Source organism: Corylus avellana, chromosome 2, assembly GCF_965113065.1.
Source record: "Corylus avellana chromosome 2, dhCorAvel1.hap1.2, whole genome shotgun sequence".
In the NCBI taxonomy this organism is placed as follows: Eukaryota; Viridiplantae; Streptophyta; class Magnoliopsida; order Fagales; family Betulaceae; genus Corylus; species Corylus avellana.
This window is the reverse complement of record NC_142491.1, coordinates 13,897,030-13,916,295: the sequence shown is the minus strand read 5'-3', so window position 1 is coordinate 13,916,295 and position 19,266 is coordinate 13,897,030. Positions and strand designations below refer to the sequence as shown.

At 35.9% G+C, this 19,266-nt stretch overlaps 1 protein-coding gene across 1 annotated transcript; it reads left to right on the top strand.

The window, feature by feature from the left end:
- Nucleotides 1-7,449: 7,449 nt before the first annotated feature.
- LOC148587379 (uncharacterized) lies at nucleotides 7,450-17,814 on the top strand. Its single transcript, XM_088512577.1, has 4 exons — nucleotides 7,450-7,456; nucleotides 7,661-8,131; nucleotides 8,259-8,408; nucleotides 17,784-17,814. The coding sequence occupies exons 1-4, from the start codon at nucleotides 7,450-7,452 to the stop codon at nucleotides 17,804-17,806; spliced, it is 651 nt and encodes a 216-aa protein (XP_088368703.1). The 3' UTR covers nucleotides 17,807-17,814.
- The last annotated feature ends 1,452 nt before the right edge of the window (nucleotides 17,815-19,266 follow it).

The window sequence follows — 19,266 nt, the reverse complement described above, 5'->3', positions numbered from 1 at the left end:
CTAAAAAACCAAAAAAGACAATTTCATTGATTAATTAGAACCTTGCTCAGCAAGTAAAAGTGTTTGAATACAAGACGGAAAATCATGAGTCCAAAGGTGATCCTCCTGCCTAGATAGTGCCAATTTTGCTAGTCTATGTGACACGTCATTTGCAGTACGTGACACATGCATAACCTTCCATTCCAAGCACCCTGCGAATTGTTGTTTTGCCTTATGCACCACTTGACCATAACGCCCCAACTAGCACCCTTCATGCCCGAACACTGTGATGACCTCCGGGGCATCCCCCTCTAGAACAACTTTCTTCAGCCCCATCCAGCAACTCAAGTCAGCCGCCTTCCCTGTTGCGATAGCCTCCACGGTGGCAGGGTTGATAATGTAATCCTTTGTCACGCCGAGAGCAGCTATAAGCTTTTCTTCATGGTCTCTAACCGCCACACCCAACCCCATCCTTTTCCTTGCTAGATCATTGGAGGCATCCCAGTTCAATTTAAAAACACCTTCTAGGGGCTTTTGCCATTTATCAGGATGCGCCGCTTGGGTTTGTTTCTGCAGAGCTCCTATGCCCCTACCCTGTTCTACAAGGGCATAAGCCATCATTTCTTCCTTTTCTTGTTGGACCAGCATAGTTGGGTGTGTCAAGATACCCCCAAACACAATTGCATTCCTTTGGAGCTAGAGGTTACGTGCTATTGTTGCAAACAACTGCAACTCTTCTTCTTCCAGCTTACTTGCCATAACATTTCAATCTGTGACGATCTATCTTGATCAAGTGAAGCAATGGAGCTTGAGGTTCATATGTTTGTATAGGAACAAAGAGATGCCATGCACCGAACAGACTAGGTGAGTTATCATTCTTTTAAACACTATCATAAAGAGTTGTTATGCACCGAATTAGAGTGTAGTAACATTTGTTTAGTGAAATTAATTGTGATTAATAGTAATGTGTGACAAGTTATGGATAATAAGTGGCACGTGCCTATTCAAACTAATTGTATTTTTTCCTTTCGGTTACTCTTTGACCTGATGTAATTTGACTATTTGATTTTGGGTCTCAGTTATTTATTAATTTAAGTTGTTTTATTTATAAAACGTGGTCCAAGTAATTTTATTTCTAAAGGCTCAAGTAGTTAAAAGAGCAGTTAGCTAATAAGATAAACCCAAGCCCAAACATTGAGCTTCAAGTAAAGTGGTTATGGATAAATCTAGCCCAAAGAGACACATGGGGAGTGTATTGGCTGGGGACTATCTTGTGACCATAAATCCTAGTACTCATAGGATTCTAGAATGCTCTTTTCCCTCCTCTCCAAATAAATCAAAATTTATAAGTAGAGGACCTTGAAAAAGTATTAGAGTACAATTGTGACAACTAAAAATATTGAGAAAAAACTCTATTGAGTTTTGTTCTTAATTTATGCTTATAGTTTTTATAGTTTTTATCATAGTCATATTCAATCATAAAAAAAGAAGACCTTAAAATACTAGTGCATTGAGAAGGATATTCGCCAGTAGATGCTTCTTGGGAAAAAAAAGGACCGACTTCATTTCTCACTTTCTAGATTTGTCCTTGAGGACAAGGAGTGTTTAAGGGAGAGGAATGCTGGACTATACGTCCCTAAACCTCTGCCTACCTCTCAAATTTCTAAGAGTATATATATTGAGTGAGTCTTTATGTAAGTTTAAGAGTCTATAATAATCAAGAGACATCCAACTATAAGGTGTTCTTCGTAGTAGTAGTCTAAGTCAAGAAGGAATATAGATTCTAGCCCTTGTCTAAGTTGGTTATGTGTTTCTAGTCCTAGTCCAAGTTAGCTAGGGAAATAATATAAATCCTAGCCCTTGTACAATTAAGTCGGCTGTAACCTTTATTTAAGAACAACCTTGGAATAAAGTTCGGCAGATAATTATTTAGTTAATCAACGCTTGCATTTTAAGGTCTTGAGGTTTCTCCAAAACCTCTACTATCGTTGATCTTATGTTCACCATAGGGAAGATAAAGCTAAGTAATATGAGTAATAAAGCTTTAGATGAACTTCAATTCAATTAAATACGAAAGGATTGTAGTGGATTATACGAAATATTTAAATTATAGCTATGGAAATTTATAATTACGATTATGCTTAAACGGTATTGGTTGAAAAAAAGAAGCATTTTGTATAAATAGAAAATCCAAAACACATATAGAGATAAGATATAGATTATTATAAGCACTCATTGGTGCGAAATAAATACCATATGGTCTGTACCTGTTATAAGTTTCACCTAACATGTTTCATAGTAATTTGACAGATTAAGCATGGCAACAAATACTCTCTCAAGCACAATCGTTCCTGAACTTCTTACAAATGGCAATTATTTGAATTGGAGTGCTGGGATGAAAAACTATTTGTTGGCTCAAGATCTTTGGGAAATTGTTGAAGGAACCACGGCACCTCGATCCTGAACGAAAAGATGTAATTTGGTTTAAAGCATGGACAAAGAAAAATGCTGTAGCTTTACATGCGATTCAAATTTCATGCGGGCTGGACATACTATCTAAGGTTAGGGAAATGAGTTCCGCCAAAAATTTTTGGGATAAATTGGCTACAATGCACGAGCCAGGAAACTCATCAAACATTTCAGCTAACGCTCTCTATCAAATTGTTTGGGATAAATTGGCTACATTGTACGGGCCCGGGCCAAGGGACTCAGCCAACATCACAGGTGACTCTCTCTCTCTCTCTCTAAGCCCAAATATGTAGGCCCATCTCTCTCTCTCTAAAACGTTAGAGTTATTTTGCAAAATAATTTTATGGTGCAAAAATTATTCTCCATAAATAAATAACATTAATCTGAAAATTTACAATAAGATAAATATTGAAACTATGCCCTATGACCCCAATTAACACCTAAAGATGGGTGAATAGTGTGTATCACACTTAATGCCAATATAGAAAATAATCTCACAATCAATATTACGAAATAAGCAACCACACACATAATCACAAAAATCAAATAATACATAAACCACTAAACATAATATTTTGGTGACGACGTAAACGCTTTGAAAAACTCTTCAAAAGTAAAACATTCTATTGCAGCCAAAACCCTGAAAATTACTCACTATAGAATATTAAATTACATGAAATTTAATTCATAAAACCTTTTCAAATAACACCTTACTTGTGCTAAACAAGCAACCCATTTGTTCCTACTGTATTAGCTCGAGAATTCTAGCCAATATTTTATCCAATTTTCTCTTACAATATGGAATTCTGTTGGCTTAAGGTTAATAGTTTTGAGAGGTTTTAAACAAACTCTACGAGAGATTTGGAAGGGAAAGTATAGAAATACTTGGTTATCTCTCATAGTTCGGATAACCATTTTCAAGATTCATTGACGACTTCAAGAATCTGAAAATGGTGTATAATGAACAATAAAGCTAGACTAGGCTAGGGTTTCACGGCTTATATCGAGGTGGTGTCTGGACCGACACCGAACGGGCCACCAAACGACCTTCTTGGAAGTAATGCTATCTTCATATCATCTGACTTGCTTCGAATTGAACGACCTTGCAATCGAACTTCTTGAGAGCTTCAGTTAAACATGCTCGTCTAGACGCTTAGCGACTAAGCAGTCTGAACTAGCCAACAAGGCTCATGGATCTTCCCTTTGATTTGGCAACCCCAAGACGCCAAATCACATTTTTTGGCCATTTGGGGTAGTCGAGCCACTCCCAAAGAGTTTTGGGGGTGGTTTCGGCCACCCAAATTTTTTTGTTTCTTGATTTTGGTTTATTTAATTTGTGACATTTTTATAATTCTTTCAAAAAATAAGGAGCAATTTTAGAATGTTTAGACAAAAAAAAAAAAAAAAAAAAAATGCACGTGCCCGGCACGTGAGCAATTTTCTGCCAAATTAGACAAAAATTGCTAACAGATGGGTTACATTGCAATTTTTTGATATTTTGTTGAAGTACATTGCCAATTTTTAAACATTGGATAAAAATCGGGTGAAACTTTGGGGCGTAAAGTGCAATTTTCTAATATATATATAAACTTAAAAAAATAGAAAAATCTTAAAATTTAAATTTAAATTTTTTTAATAAAAATATATAGAAAAAAACTTAAAATGTTGAAAAGAAAAAACGAAAAAACAGAAAAAAACCAATTTCTAAGGATCAAATTTATTTTATTTTTTATTTTTTTACAAAAATTTCTAAATTTTTAATTTTTAATTTTAAAAAGAATATATATATATTTTTTAAAAAATAAAAGTTTATTTTTTTATTTTTTTTCTTTCTAATTTATGAGGGTATTTTTGTCTTATTGAAATATTTTTGGGGTCATTTTTGTGTTTTTGCTAGCTTTAGGGGGGACATTGACAGTTGTTCATAGTTTAGGGGGATATTGACATAATTGGTAGTTTGAGAGAATATTGACAATTGAGTGCTAGTTTAAGGGGGGTATGTGTACGTTTCAAATATATATATATATATATATATATTGCAAATATGTTTATTGATAAAAGAAAAAAAAATTAGGCATATGAATCTTTACAATTTGTTATTCTATTATTTTATAATAAAAGAAATTGGTATTTTGAGAATTTTCATCAGATTTAATGGAAAATTCTAACAAAATGTGATAATTGAAATAAATTGAAAGTTTCATATTCTTAATTGAGAGTTCTTGAACTTTGTGGGTACTTTCAAAACACTTGGAAGTTCAATGGGGGGTTTTGTGAGGTTTCCCCATTTTGTTTTTTAAATTTTTGGGGAAACTTTACTTGACCCCTTAATTATCACAACTTTTACAATGTCTTCTCTAAAGTTTAATTTTTCTCAATTTAGTGTATATATCTTTCAATTGTCTTCAATGTCACCCCTCATTTGGGATTTTCCATTAACTCCTAACTAAGGGGTGTTAAAATTCCTAAAATACCCTATTTGCTTTAGGAAAAGAAAGGAAGAAAAAAATTGAAAAGATTAAGGTTGATCCGAATTTAACAGTATTTGCAAAAATACCCATGCCTCAAATATCTTTGCAAAAATTTTAAATATATATATATATATATATTTTCTAAAAACAATTGGGGGTATTTTGGAAATGGGTTAAATACTAAATACCCCCCTTGGAGTTTAGTTGCTTTATTTTTTCCTCCTTAGGATTTGATTTTTATCACAGGAGGTCCCTGTGGTTTTGATAATAGATTAAATTAGTCATTCTGTCAGTTGATCGTTAGTTGACTTAACGGAAGTCCACGTGGACCAATCAAATGTTGACACATGGCACCTATTTAAAATTTTTTTAAAATTAAAAAAAATGTGTTTTTTTTTATAAAAAAAAAAACCAAAAAATTGGGGGTGGCTCCCTTGGCCATTTGGGGGTGGCCGAGCCACCCCTTTGGTGCCCAAGGGGGTTGGCCAAGCCACCCCCAATACCCACTGGGGGTGGTTTCGGCCACCCCCTTGGAGCCAAGGGGATTGGGGGTGGTTTCGGCCACCCCCTAGGCTCCATGGGGGTTGCCGAGCCACCCCTAGTACCCACTGGGGGTGGTTTCGGCCACCCCTTAGGCTCCATGGGGGTGGCTGAGCCACCCCTAGTACCCACTGGGGGTGGTTTCCAAGGGGTGGTTCGATTTTTTTTTTTTAAACATTTTTTTTTAATTTAAAAAAGAATTAAATAGGTGCCACGTGTCAACATTTGATTGACCTACGTGGACTTTTGTTAAGTTAACTAACGGTCAACTGACAAAGAACTAATTTGGTCTATTATCAAAATCACAGGGATCTCCTGTGATAAAAATCAAACCCTAGAAGGGAAAAAATAAAGCAACTAAATCCCAGGAGATATTTAGTATTTAACCCTGTGGAAATTTTGTTGAGATTTACTGGAAAATCTTAATGGATGTGAGACATTGAAAAAAATTAAAAGTTCGATACACTAATTTGAGATGTTTTGAACTTTAGGGAGAACATTGCAAAATGGGTAATAATCAAGAGGGGTATGTGAAGTTTCCCCTAAATTTTTAAACAAGAGTATTTTGTATTTTGGCGTCCACTTTTAAGATTTAACAGAAAATCCTAGCAAATGGTTGACATTACAAATTTTTAAAAGTTGAATACACTAAATTGGGTGTTTTCCAAGTTTATAGGGATGATTGCAAAATCCAAGAAAGTTTAGAAGAGTTAAAGTGAAGTTTCGCCTATTTTTATAAAAATGTCAACTTTAGCTTATGATGATTAAAAAACAGTAGCTAAGCTGGTTTAGTCATGAATTATAGTAAAAGCATGCATAAAACTAGAAGGTAGAGATTGGGTTTAGCTCATTACCTCTTTGGTAGAAGCTTCTACATGCTCTGAGAAGCAAAACCTCCAAGTTGACCCTCTCTCTTTCTCATCCTCCTCTCTCTAGGGTGGGTCTCAACAAAGGGGCAAGATGTTCATTCTAAGTCTTTAAATAGGACTACATTCACCCACAAATAAGAAAATCCTAAAAAATTTCCATGCTGGGAATCATCAATCATTCGTCATCGAGTATTGAACGTTCGAGGAAAGTCGTGCCTTGATCGTTGAAGTTGGATCGAACTTTCGAGGAAGGTTGTGCCTTGATCATTTGAAGTTGGGTTGAACGTTCGAAGACAATATTTTATTTTTAAATATTTTAAAATTGAATATTTGTAACTTTGTTCATGCTCATTTTAAACATGTTGAGAAATTTAAAATACTTAATAGCTTTCGGTCTTACAAACTATTATTATTTATTGTTTAGTAATAATTACCACGTGTGTTGGTGGGGTGGTACAACAATATTGTCATTTAAGTTAACATAAAACTCATCAATTATCTCATCTTTAATACAAATTTCTTCAAACTTAGAAGTTAACAATTGAAATTTAGAATGTTTTACAGTCTTGGTTCCTTCATGTGTAACTTCTAACATATCTTAGAAGTTAACAATAAATCAATCCTAAGTACAAAACTATGTCAACACTTGTTTCGTCTATTTTGTTTTGAACATTCAACCATAGATTTAACCACAAAAAATTTTAAGGGAAAAGTCCACGTATCCCATTCAAACTATTACCTAATTTATAATGTCTCAATTTTCTTAAGCTTTTAATTGCAACAATGTCCCTCTTAAACTATTAAAAATTATCAAATTTTTTCTTAATGACAAAAATACCCTTAATAAAAATGAAATGAAATTAAAATAAAATTATATATATTAAAAAAGAGAGTGGATTTTTTTTTTTTTTTTTGATTTTTTTGTGGTTGAATTTTTTTTTTTTGATTTTTTGTGGTTGAATTTATATGGGTAGTTTTGCCTTTTTTTTTTTAAAAAAAATTATTGTCATTTTTGTCTTTTTGCTACCATTGGGGGAGACATTGACAATTTTGTGGTAATTTGGAGAGAATTTGTCCTAATTGAATGTTTGGTAGGAACATTGTCAATTCAGTGGTAATTTATGGAAGGTACGTAGACTTTTTCCAAATTTCAAACATCAACCCATAGATCTAACCGCCAGACAAAGGGAACATCAACTTTCAAGCACAATCGAAGTACCGATTATCTAAAATAGTGCGTTATTTCAATAACTCTTACCTAACTATCAAGTAACACAAGATATGTAACTTATAGTAGCCTCATTACTTACAAAGAAAAACCTTTTAATGCAGGAGAAGGCAGGATAAACTGCGAGCACTTGCAGTTACGTAGGGATATCAATAACGGTGACTGGGTTGCTGTAAAACATTTCCTTACCCGCGACCCAGATGCAAAGAGTGCAAGAATTTCAGACAATGGAGGTACTGTTCTTCACATGGCTGTCTCTGCAAAACGTACGGATTTTGTGGAGAAGCTGGTGGCGGAGTTAATGTCGAAAGAGGAATTAGGATTAACAGACGATAATGGTTTGACAGCTCTAGCCCAAGCTGCTATTCTAAAAAATAAAGGGATGGTAGAGTGCATGCGTAGGAAGAACGCTGAGTCACTTAACATCCCAGACTACTGGGGTTGTATTCCACTTGTAACGGCTCTAGAGTATGGAAATATAAAAATGGCTGACTATCTCTATTCTGTCTGTCAAACATTAAGCAACGTCGATGCTTCCACGGCTCTTACCCGGTCCATACTTCTCGATAATTTTGGTAATTAAGGACCCTATTCGCTACATCTAATTATTCAATCATTTTTTGTCTGATGCTTTGAAGTATCGAACAACTTCCCGGCCATTTGTTAATTAATTTTGTCTCTACCATACAACACATGCAATAGGTCTTGCTCTAAAGTTGCTCAAGCGTTTCCCAGATTCTGCTATTGTTGAAAACAAGTATCATACCTTCCCTTTGCCCATACTCACTGAGAAGTCTTCTGCATTCCAGAGTGGGAAGCCACTCTTGTTTTGGAAAAATTGGATCTACAACTGTAAGTATGATTTCTTTTTCGTATTTACTTATCTCTTTTTATTTATTTATTCAAGTCTCACCAATAAATTAAACGCTTGCATGTTTGTACAATCGAATCCATGAGTTTTACTCTAAATTTCTCTTTTAGACTAATGAGTAAGCTGCATAATATAAATATATATACTATTTATAGAGCAGTGATTTTTGGCCCGCCGCGTGCTTACTAGCGTGCTTGAACAGTAAGCACGTCGGTGTTAAAATATTATAATGTATTATTAAAATAATATTTGAACAGTAAAAAAAATAAAATAAAATAATATTTTAACACCGGCGTGTTTATTGTTCAAGCACGCTGGTGGGCCAAAAATCACTACTCTTCCTATTTATAAGGGTGTAATTACTTTTTACCTCCATCAACTACCACACTTTGTCAATATGCCCCCATGAATTACTGCGCTCACCACCTGATCCAACGTAGGTTTGTAATTAACAATAAATAACAGTAAGTAGAAGAGATAAATACTGTTATGATTGTGAGATTATCAACAAATCAAAGAAATCTTCTTAAAACAATAGATGCTATCTAAGGTTTAAGGTAAAAAAAAAAAACAAAAGAAACTCAACTTTGAGTATTCTTATTGAATAAAACCATATAATAATCAAAAGTTACATTCTGGGTCTATAAAACATATATATATATAGGCCCTCAAACCCTAAACCTAATAATAATACGAAATAAAATTGGAATCAGCAAAACTATGTGGCGCCTCTGCAATCTCGTTCGAACAGGGTTGCGGACGAACCTCTCTATGACTCCTAGTGATCTCTCGTTCGCAATATCGGCCGGACGAGGTTGCAGATGAGCTTGCACACGAACCATTCTACCCAGCTTTGTAGTCTTCTATTTATGGCCTGTTTTGACCTAGTAAACCTTGGAATTAGATGAATCTTATGAAACATGACTTTGTATATCTTTGAGTTATCTTTCCAATGCCACAAAGCTTGTTCCAATTGGAGGTCTGAAACTTTAGATATGGTCTTTTTAGTAAAATTCATTAGACAAAAATAACATAGGCGTTTGGACAGTCCTCGGATGAGGACTCCAGACGAGGCTCTTAGGTTTGCAACAGTTCGGATGGGCTGCAGACGAGCTTGCAGATCTGCATCATTCTCCCCAGATTGGAGAGAATTCGACCTCAAATTTGGCCGGTTCTTTCCACGGTCCTTTAGATGCCTCGTCAAATCATTTCATTCTCCCTCCCTCAAGATCAAGACAAGACAACACCACACAATAAATGTGATGCTCTTCCTCATCGACATACCTTGATGATTGTCTTGAAGGCCACACACCATTTGGCAATATCTCAGGCTTACCGTACTTCTCTCGTTCCTTTTCTCTTCCACATGCCATGAAGATACTCAAGAATAGGTTAGCCGTTATTTCCCTTGTGAACATGTAATTTTCCTCATCCGCATAAAACTCATTAGAGTCATGGTTATGAGAACCCGACAAGATTTTGTCTACACCAAGGAAGTCAACATAACCTAATTCTTCATCATTAAAATTAGGCGCCTTACCAGTAAGGTCTTCATCAACCTCGTTATGATCTACAATACCATCCGTGGGTACTTCCACTTCACATTGGTCATCTTCTTCACGGTAGAGGCCGCCAAACATGGGAAGAAACCCATCGTCTTTGTGCTCTTCCTCTAGGTCAGATGGCAGGGGTCTTTCATTCGGATCTTCTTCGTGCTCCTCATCATAGGTTGGTGGGGAATCCCAATCCACAAATCCTTGCGACGGATCTTCAACATCTTCATCTCTGAACTCCTCATTAATGAACTCGAATTCCTGAAACCCTTCATCCCCAGATTCCCTTTCCTACTCCACAGAATATGGATTTGGTTAATGGGTTTGAGGCTCGCGAATAATGGTCAAGTTCTATCGCGGCATCTCCGTCTCAATACGTGCCCTCCGTCGTTGAGATTGCACCCTACGAATGACAACCACATTATCTTCATCCACAAAGCATGGAGTCGTTTGATGGTGACGAACTTTAGGACCACCCATGTTGCCAAATTGGGTCGTGATGGCCTCTATTTGTTTCCGCTAGATCTCCACATCATCCTCCATGCGTTGCCAACGAATCACGAATTGATTCGTCATCTCCGCCGCCTCCCTAGGCACCTTATTTTTGTCGAATTTTTCTCCTTTTTCTTTAACCGAGGGTTCTTTGGGTTGTAAGTAACCTTGGAAGCTCGGGGTGTCGAGCTTGACGCCTACATCCTATGATATAGCATGAGCTTGTGTCGTAGGAAATTTCATTTACACTCCACGCTCCGCAAAATGATTGACAGGTTCACTCTCAGCAATAAATTTGTCTTCCGCCCCCGAGTACCACAGTCTTGGTTGACAACGACGAACGCTCGTACCATTCATGTCGGCCAAGTGATCGGTAAGGACCCCATGTTGGGTGCTCGGATGCTCCTTCTTCTGCACGGTTAGACCACCAAACCTCTCCTCCATGTGCTGCAAACAAATCAGTTGCTCCTTAATTGCTACCTCTGTGTGCACGTGCACTTCCTTCATGTTTGCCAGACGGTTGCCCCTCCCCATTCATGGAAAGAACTTGGGCTTTGATACCAACTTATGCAGTGTAGGATTGTGATGAACAAGAAATAATAGCAAGTAGAAGAGATAAATACTCCTATGATTGTGAGACTATGAACAAATCAAAATTTTTTTCTCAAAACAATAGATGCTATGTAAGGTTTAAGGAAAAAACACAAAAGAAACTTAACTCTGAGCATTCTTATTGAAGAAAACCATATAATAATCAGAAGCTATGTTCTAGAGTCTATAAAACATGTATATATAGGACCCCAAACCCTAAACCTAATAATAATACGAAATAAAGTCGGAATCAGCAAAACTGTGCGGTGCGTTGCAATCTCGTTTGAACGGGGTTGCGAACGAACCTCTTTGTGACTCCTCGTAATCTCTTGTCTGTAATCTCGTCCGGACGAGATTGCATACAAACCATTCTGCCCAGCTTTGTAGTCTTCTCTTTATGGCCCGTTTTGACCTCGTAAACATCGGAATTAGCTAAACCTTTTGAAACATGACTTTGTAGATCTTTGAGTTATCTTTCCAACACTGCAAAGCTTGATCCAATCAAAGGTTCGAAACTATAGATATGGCATTTTTAGTAAAATTCGTTAGAAAAAAATAACATAGGCGTCTGGACGGTCTCCGGATGAGGACTCCAGATGAGGCTCTCGGGTTTGCAATTGTCCGGATGGGCTGCAGACGAGCTTGCTGATCTGCATCACCACCCCATCACATCAAACTATCATTTACTTACCAAAACCCTTCACCGTTAGGGAATCCCATTAAATTGGATGCAATATTTTATTTTTAGACGTTAAATCCCATTAAATCACAAAAATACCTTCAAATAAAAAATATCAATATTAAAAACTATAAAAAATTAAAAATTAAAAAAAAAACTAATTTTTTTTTTTTTTTTTTAAAAAACCGTAAACTAAAAAAAAGGATAAATGCAAAATAAGACCATGTGGTTGGCCTACATTACAAATCTCTTGTTACGCTATAAAAGATAATAATAATAATAATTCAAAGGTCATTGGGTAGGCCAAAATAACAATTTAATCAATGCAATCAAATTCTTCAAAACACTTGACGGATTCCATTAGTGTGTCATGTCTTCACTAATAAAATGATGACCCTTGTCACTTTTAATAAAAAAAATAAATATGTAGAACTAAAAAAAAAAACTTATAAATTAATTAATTAATTAATTTTTTTTTTTTAAAAAAATAGAGGAGTGGCAGCCTGGGGGGAGGGGTGACCAGTGAGCCACCCCCGGCTCATTGGGGTGGCGAGCAGCCACCTCTAGGGTGGCTCACGTGCCACCTCAGAGGTGGCCGGGGGTGGTGTTCGACCACCCCCATGGCCTAGGAGTGGCTTGCGAGCCACCTCTAGCCAGATTGGGCCACCCCCACCTCAAGGTGGCAAGTGAGCCACCTTTCGGGTGGCTAGGGGTGGCCGTGCGCTACCCCCATGGGTCTGGACTGGTGATGAGTCATGAGCCACCCCTAGCCACCTCTGGGGGTGGCTTGTTCGCAACCCCCTCCCCCAAGAGGGGTGGCAATCAACCGGCAATCATCCCTCTATTTTTTCTTTTAAAAACAATAATTTATAAGTTTTTTTTTTAGTTTTATATTTTAGTTTTAATTTTATATATTTATATTTTTTTGTTTTAATTTTTTTTTTTGTTTTTTTTTTTGAAGTTTGATTTTTTAATTTTTTTATTGGAATTGTTGCTGATACATTAATAATTGTTTTTTAATTTGTTTAATTCTTAACATCATTATATGTAAATGTTGTTTATAAAGTTAGGGTATTTGCGTCATTTCAAGTTTTTTAATGAGTTTGACTTACGAATGGGAATTTTGGTAAGTAAATGGTAGTTTAATGTAGTCAGGTGGTGAGCATGGTAGTCCATAAGGTCATATTGACGGAGAGTGGTAGTGTTAGGGGTCTAAGAATAAAGGTATTTTAGGATTAAAAAACCTTAGGGTAATATGTTATCTTTATAGATAACATTAGAATTAGGGATTATAATTTAAATATTAGAGATAAGTATTATCATTATAGTAGTTTATTCTACTTAGTATAATTTGAATATTAGGGATAAGTATTATTGATAGTTTATTCTAATTAGTCTTTTATTTTCACTATGCATTATAATTGTATTGTAATTGTCTATTTAAAGACATCAACCTCATTAATAAATGAATCAGACAATTAATCCCAAACCTTGTGTTTGACAAAGGGTTTTTAGGTTTCCTCAAAATCTAAAAAGTCTAGGTTCCTTTAGAATCTAAGGTCTAGGTTCTCTCAGAACCTAAAATCTATCACAGTTACGTATTCACGTAACAGGTAGTTTATAAAGGTAAAGGTAATTACCCCTATTTGAGTATTTGTAATGTTCTAAGTTATTGAGAATAGGTGTTATATATCTTAAAGATCGAATTGAGTTGATCTCCTTTTAAATGCTTGAAAAGAAAAAGACATAGGGTCCTCTAATGATGTAAGAGAATCTACAACTAAATTGGAATATATTGACAAAATAAAATCAGCACAAGAATGGAAAGAATCCAACGTAATATTTAAATATTATTTTTAGAATAATATCTTATTTCTACAAGAATTTTGCTTTGCGTCCAAGTTCAGCAGACTGCAACGATTATGATGAAGGCCCCACACCTCACTTTGCCGTGTAGACTTGTCATGCTTTTCTCATGCTTTGCCCTTCCCACATGCCATGAGAATTCCCAAAGTACTCACAAAGACCCCTTCACTCTTTGATAGAAAAGTTGTTTCCGCCCCTTCGATCTCATCACAACTTTGGTTACAAGTCTTTGACAAGATAGCATCTACTCTTAGGAAATCAACTTCTAAATCAAAGACTTCTCTCTTAGGGCTTTCATCAAGCACTTGATGTATAGAACTCACCTCTTCATCAAGATATGTGTCATAGATTGGGCCTCTGATTGGTGGAGAGGCCCAATCTACCAAGCAATCTTCCTCAATAAATCAATCTTCCTCCTCCACAACCGATTGACTCATCATCTCCGTCACCTCTCTAGGCACCTTCTTTTTGTCGGTTTTTTCTATTTTTTCTGTCACAAGGAACGCTTTGGGTTGCTAGCAACCTTGGAATTCCAAAATATTGAGTTTACACCCGTTCACCCACCGATTGGCATGAGCTTGCGCATGGTGCTGACAACCGTGCGTTCGGCACTCCGCAAAAGGATTTTCGAATCCATTCCCATTGTGACCATTCATGTTGGATAATCGGGTAGTTTGGGCTTCGATTTGATTCCTCATAGCCTGGAATTGCTCGTCCATGTGTTGCCAACATTCAACGATAAATTTGTCGTTCACCCCTGCATACCGCGGTCTTGATTGACGACGACGAACGTTCGAACCACCCATGTCGGCCAAATGATAGGTAGAGACCTCATGTTGGGTGCGCTCACGCTCCATCTTCTGCACTGCTACACCACCAAACCTATTCCTCCATGTGCCGCAAATGAATCACCGATTGTTCCTTACATGCCACCTTCGTGCGCACGTGCAATTCGTTCATGTCTGCACAAAGGTTACCCCTCTCTATTCATGGAAAGTAACTTGGGCTGTGATACCAACTGATGTAACGTAACTTAGTGGGCTACAGTGAATAACAACATTAAGGAACTGATAGGTATTTCTAGATCTTTAGACTATCAAGGTATCTAAGAAATTTTCTTGAAAAGCTAGATACTTTTTAGGTTTTGAAGGAAACAAAGAAGAAAACTCAAATCTAAGTAATTCTTATTAATCAAACTCAATCATAAACAAAATCTAAGTTCTCATGGTTATAAGAGTGTATTTATATCCCCCAAGAGTCCTAAACCTAATGAAAAATGTAATTAAAGTCGAATTGAAACTCTACGGAGCTCGTCCGAATGGGAATTATGGTCGTCCGAACGGCCACGACTTTAAAATGTAAAACAACCAAATTCTATGACCTCCGTCCAGACGGCTTATATCCCCGTCCAAATGGCTTAACCTAAATAAGCCTAAAACGAAGACTTTCTATGGGGCTCGTCCGGACAGGAGTTAGGTCCGTTTGGACGACCACTGACATAAACCCTAAAAACAACAAAATAACATAGGCGACCAGACTATCTCCAAACGAGGCTCTCGGGTTTGCAACAGTTTGGACGGGCTGCAAACGAGCTTGCCGATTTGCCTTAGAATGTGACAGCCCGAACACAATGAATCGGTTCATAGCCGATGGACCAGGTTTAAAATCAGGCTAATATAAGGAAGAGCCTTTCCCTTGGTGTTATACGGCCATGGGGAGAAATTATTCTCCCAATGCGCCTAGGCTAGCGTTTCTAGCCCTACCCTACCTCCATATATTTAGCACTTGGCCCTTGGATTTTATCCTCAGGCTCAATGTTCCTTTAACTGAACTCTGGCCTTTAAAATTAATTCTTTGAAGCCCAAAGTATATTTACAAGCTTACAAGAATTAAAATCATGAGCCCAAGGCTCCTTGTAATTCTTTAGCTTGTAGGAATCAAATTTTGAACCCAATGCTCTATTTAATTCCCTAAGTCCAATTTCTCCAATATGACCATTATGATTAATAAATCTTTTGGCCTATGTTTTGTTTAAAATAAAACATCACAAGTAAATAAAATAATTATTCTGTAGTCAAACTAAAGTCTATATATTGTCACTTTGTTCACTGCCTCTTTTCCTTGAGTCACAAATTTAAATTTATGATTATTCTTGCGTACCTTGTGAGAATGCGTCTCACATTATACATGTACAAGTTTTTAGTTTACCTACTAAAAACACTTAGGCACCAGCTTCATGATAATGTTTTCCATTAAATCTATAACAAGGGAAATATTTCTTATCGCTTTGTTTTCTGACAAAAAATTTGGATTCCTTCATGTTCAGTGTATAGCTTAACCTTGCTAATACCCCAACATATCAACCCGAAGCCTACCTACTTCTCCTGACCAAGACAATTTGTTGAGGTTCGATATGTTATAATCCAGATGGAGTTTTCAGTTCCATTTACGACTATAAATAGGAAGTTTATAAGTTGTAAGGACCTTTGAGTATGATCTTCCATGATACTCACACCATCACTCAAATACAATATATCTTAGGGATCTCATATGCATATAATTGGACAATAAGCAATCACACATATATACCATACAAGAATATAAGTATATATGTCCGTTGTTTTATAATAATAATCAAAACATGATCCAATCAATTGGAGTTTTGAACAGTATTTTCAACATTTTCAACCTTAAGGACAAAGTTGATTCCAAGGCTGTGGGAGTGCTAAGACATGATTCTAGTAACCACCCACCAGAAGTATTGACATGGAAAGGCAAGATCACAACAATCACAAGCATGGAAAATCAAGATCATAGCAACCTGCATGCAGCAACCACAAACAAGATTCTAGCTAGTATCGTTAAAATAAACATTTGTAGCCTTCTGCATCACCCATAAATATAGTAGCCAACCATGGGGAGGGTATGCCAATCAAATCAAATCAATTTTAAGTTTTGTTTACCAACTTCAATTTTAGTTGTTCCATCAATTTAGCTGTTATGAGGAACAGACAGTGGCGGAGGCAAGAGGGGTCTATATGACCCATGGCATGCCTAAGGCCTCGCATAGTATTGGGTTTTAAACTTTTCAATAAATATAAATAACATGTTAATTTTATTAAATCATTTTTCTTTTTTATGTAGATTTTCCTAAATTGTATAATAGATTTTGGCAGTGTGTGGTCAAGTAATCAGATTTTATCTCGAAGTTTCTTGAGCATGAAAATTCATAAAAATGTGGAATATAGCTTTAGCACAAAATCTCGCACTCTTCGTGTTGCCTAAGATGGAGTTTGTCCCTTGGTAGTAGAAGACGCCACTTGCATAACTTTTCTCCTTACTAGATTTATAAATTATTTTGGGTTAAATTCACTTTATTCCCTGAAATTTTAGGACTTTTTCAATTCGAACCCCAATGTTTAAAAATTAGCAATATACCCCCCTAATGTTTCAAAAAATTTTAATTCAAACCCTCCATTACTAATTTCAGTATAATTGGACGGAAATTAAGAAAAAAAAAAGCATTGAGGGTAATTACGTAATTTCATAAATTTTTGTCCAATTTGATGGAAATTAGTAACGGAAGGTTTGAATTAAAATTTTTTGAAACATTAGGGGGTTACATTGCCAATTTTTAAACATTGGGGTTCGAATTCAAAAACCTCTGAAACTTTAGGGGATAAAGTGAACTTAACCCAATTATTTTCATAATTTGAAGGAAGGTACATATATATTATGATATGCTGTTATTACAAGCAAACTATTTAGGTGTGACCTATAAGTATTTTCATCTGCTACTACTTGTTTTCAGTACAAAGCATATTTATGTTTGTTATTGCTAAACTTTGGTTGTTACCTCACTCTTTGGACTATATATATATATATATGTGTGTGTATATGTGTTAGAATAGTTTCTAGCACATTGTGAACGCGTCCTCCAATGCTCAAGTAAGCTCTCTGAGAAAGTGTGTATATTCTCTACGTATTTCAGTGTGTAGTGATACCTGGAGTTTGGCCTATTTATAAGCTGATAGATTTACTTAGACTAGAACTCTGCTGTAATCTTATCTAAGTCTTGAAGCTTGATCCTCTTTCTTTGATCTTATCCATGTAGCTTGAATTGAATTGAGAACAATAGTTGTATGTGGATTCTAACACTATCCTCACGACATTAGATAATCGTGAAGAGAGTTTCTAACCCAGTGGCAATGACTCTTGATTATAGTGGCAAATGATTCTCGGGAAGTTAAGAGGTTAACGGTCATGGGGAGCCTGTCGCCAGGTAGTCAATCCTCGGGTGACCAGGCTTTCATCAACTGCGGACCATACTGCTAAAATTTAGCCCATGGCTTTGTTAACGGGCTGCGGCCCTTCGGCCTACCCGGTCGAAGATAGGAAGTTTATTTTCCCAACAATATGCATGCATACTTACAAGTGCGTGTTGAGTATATATATTAATCTCCCAACAACTGGTATCAGAGTCAAGTTTAGTTTCTTCGGATGGGTGTGTGGACCATGTCTGGTTTAAAGTTGTGGCGGCACCCAGAACTCTTGCATGTCTATATGTAAGTAACCGCTACAAAGAATGAGATGTATTTTCAGTACAGAGCATATTTATGTCTGTTATTGCTCAACTTTAGTTGTTACTTCACTCTTTGGACTATTTATTGTTTACCTATGTGTGTGTCTATATATATATATATATATATATATATATATATATGTGTGTGCGCGCGCACACATGCATACTTACAAGTGTTGAGTATATATATATGTGAGTGAAAAAAGAATAGAATCTTACATTGACAATATATAAAAGAAGTATAAGTGGTTAATAGAGCATTGTTGGACACAAACCCATGAGCTTAAGCTTTTGGGTTGAGTGGTGTCCTAACATGCTATATTATGAGCTTACAAAAGGACTCCTCAAATGTATTAATCTCCCAACAATTGGTATTAGAGCCAAGTTTAGTTTCTTGGGATGGGTGGTTGGAACGCGTCTGGTTTAAAGTTCTGCTGGCTCCTGTAACTTCTGTACATGTGACGCTCTTGGAAATGTAAAAGGACTCATAAGTGAGGGGGGTTAGTTCAATGTGGTGATGGACTCATACATAAGGGGGAGATTGTTGAGTATATATTTGAGTGTAAAAAGAATAAAATTCTAAATTGAAAAAATATATATAAGAAGTAATGAGTGGTTAATATAACATTGTTGGTTTCCAAAGGTATTAATTTCCCAACAACAAGCATATCTAACTATCAACAATTTCAAAACATGAAAAGTCATTGGGGATAATTGAATAAATTAATAATATGTGTTTTAAACGATAATTAAATTTTTTTTTGAATTGTTTATTTATGTTTTAATATCTTTCCCTTTTTTCAATTCTATTTTTTAATTTTGCCTCCTTTTGATCAAATTTCTAGCTCCGCCACTAGGACCAAACAAAATTCATATGACAGATGTAAACATATTTAAAGAAATTTATATTTCGTTGTATACATTTCACATTAATTTGTACGTTTTCTATATGGTTTAAAGTAGGATAAATACATATAGTATTCATTGGATTTTTTTTTTTTTTTTCTTTTTTGAAAAGTGTATCCATTCAATATTCAGCAAACACCGGTGAATTTCAGATAAGGAATAACGGATTA

Coding starts and splice junctions, on each gene's coding strand:
- LOC148587379 (XM_088512577.1), top strand. Junction 8,132..8,258: donor CATACTTCTCGATAATTTTG/GTAATTAAGGAC, acceptor CACATGCAATAG/GTCTTGCTCTAAAGTTGCTC. Junction 8,409..17,783: donor GAAAAATTGGATCTACAACT/GTAAGTATGATT, acceptor TCACGACATTAG/ATAATCGTGAAGAGAGTTTC.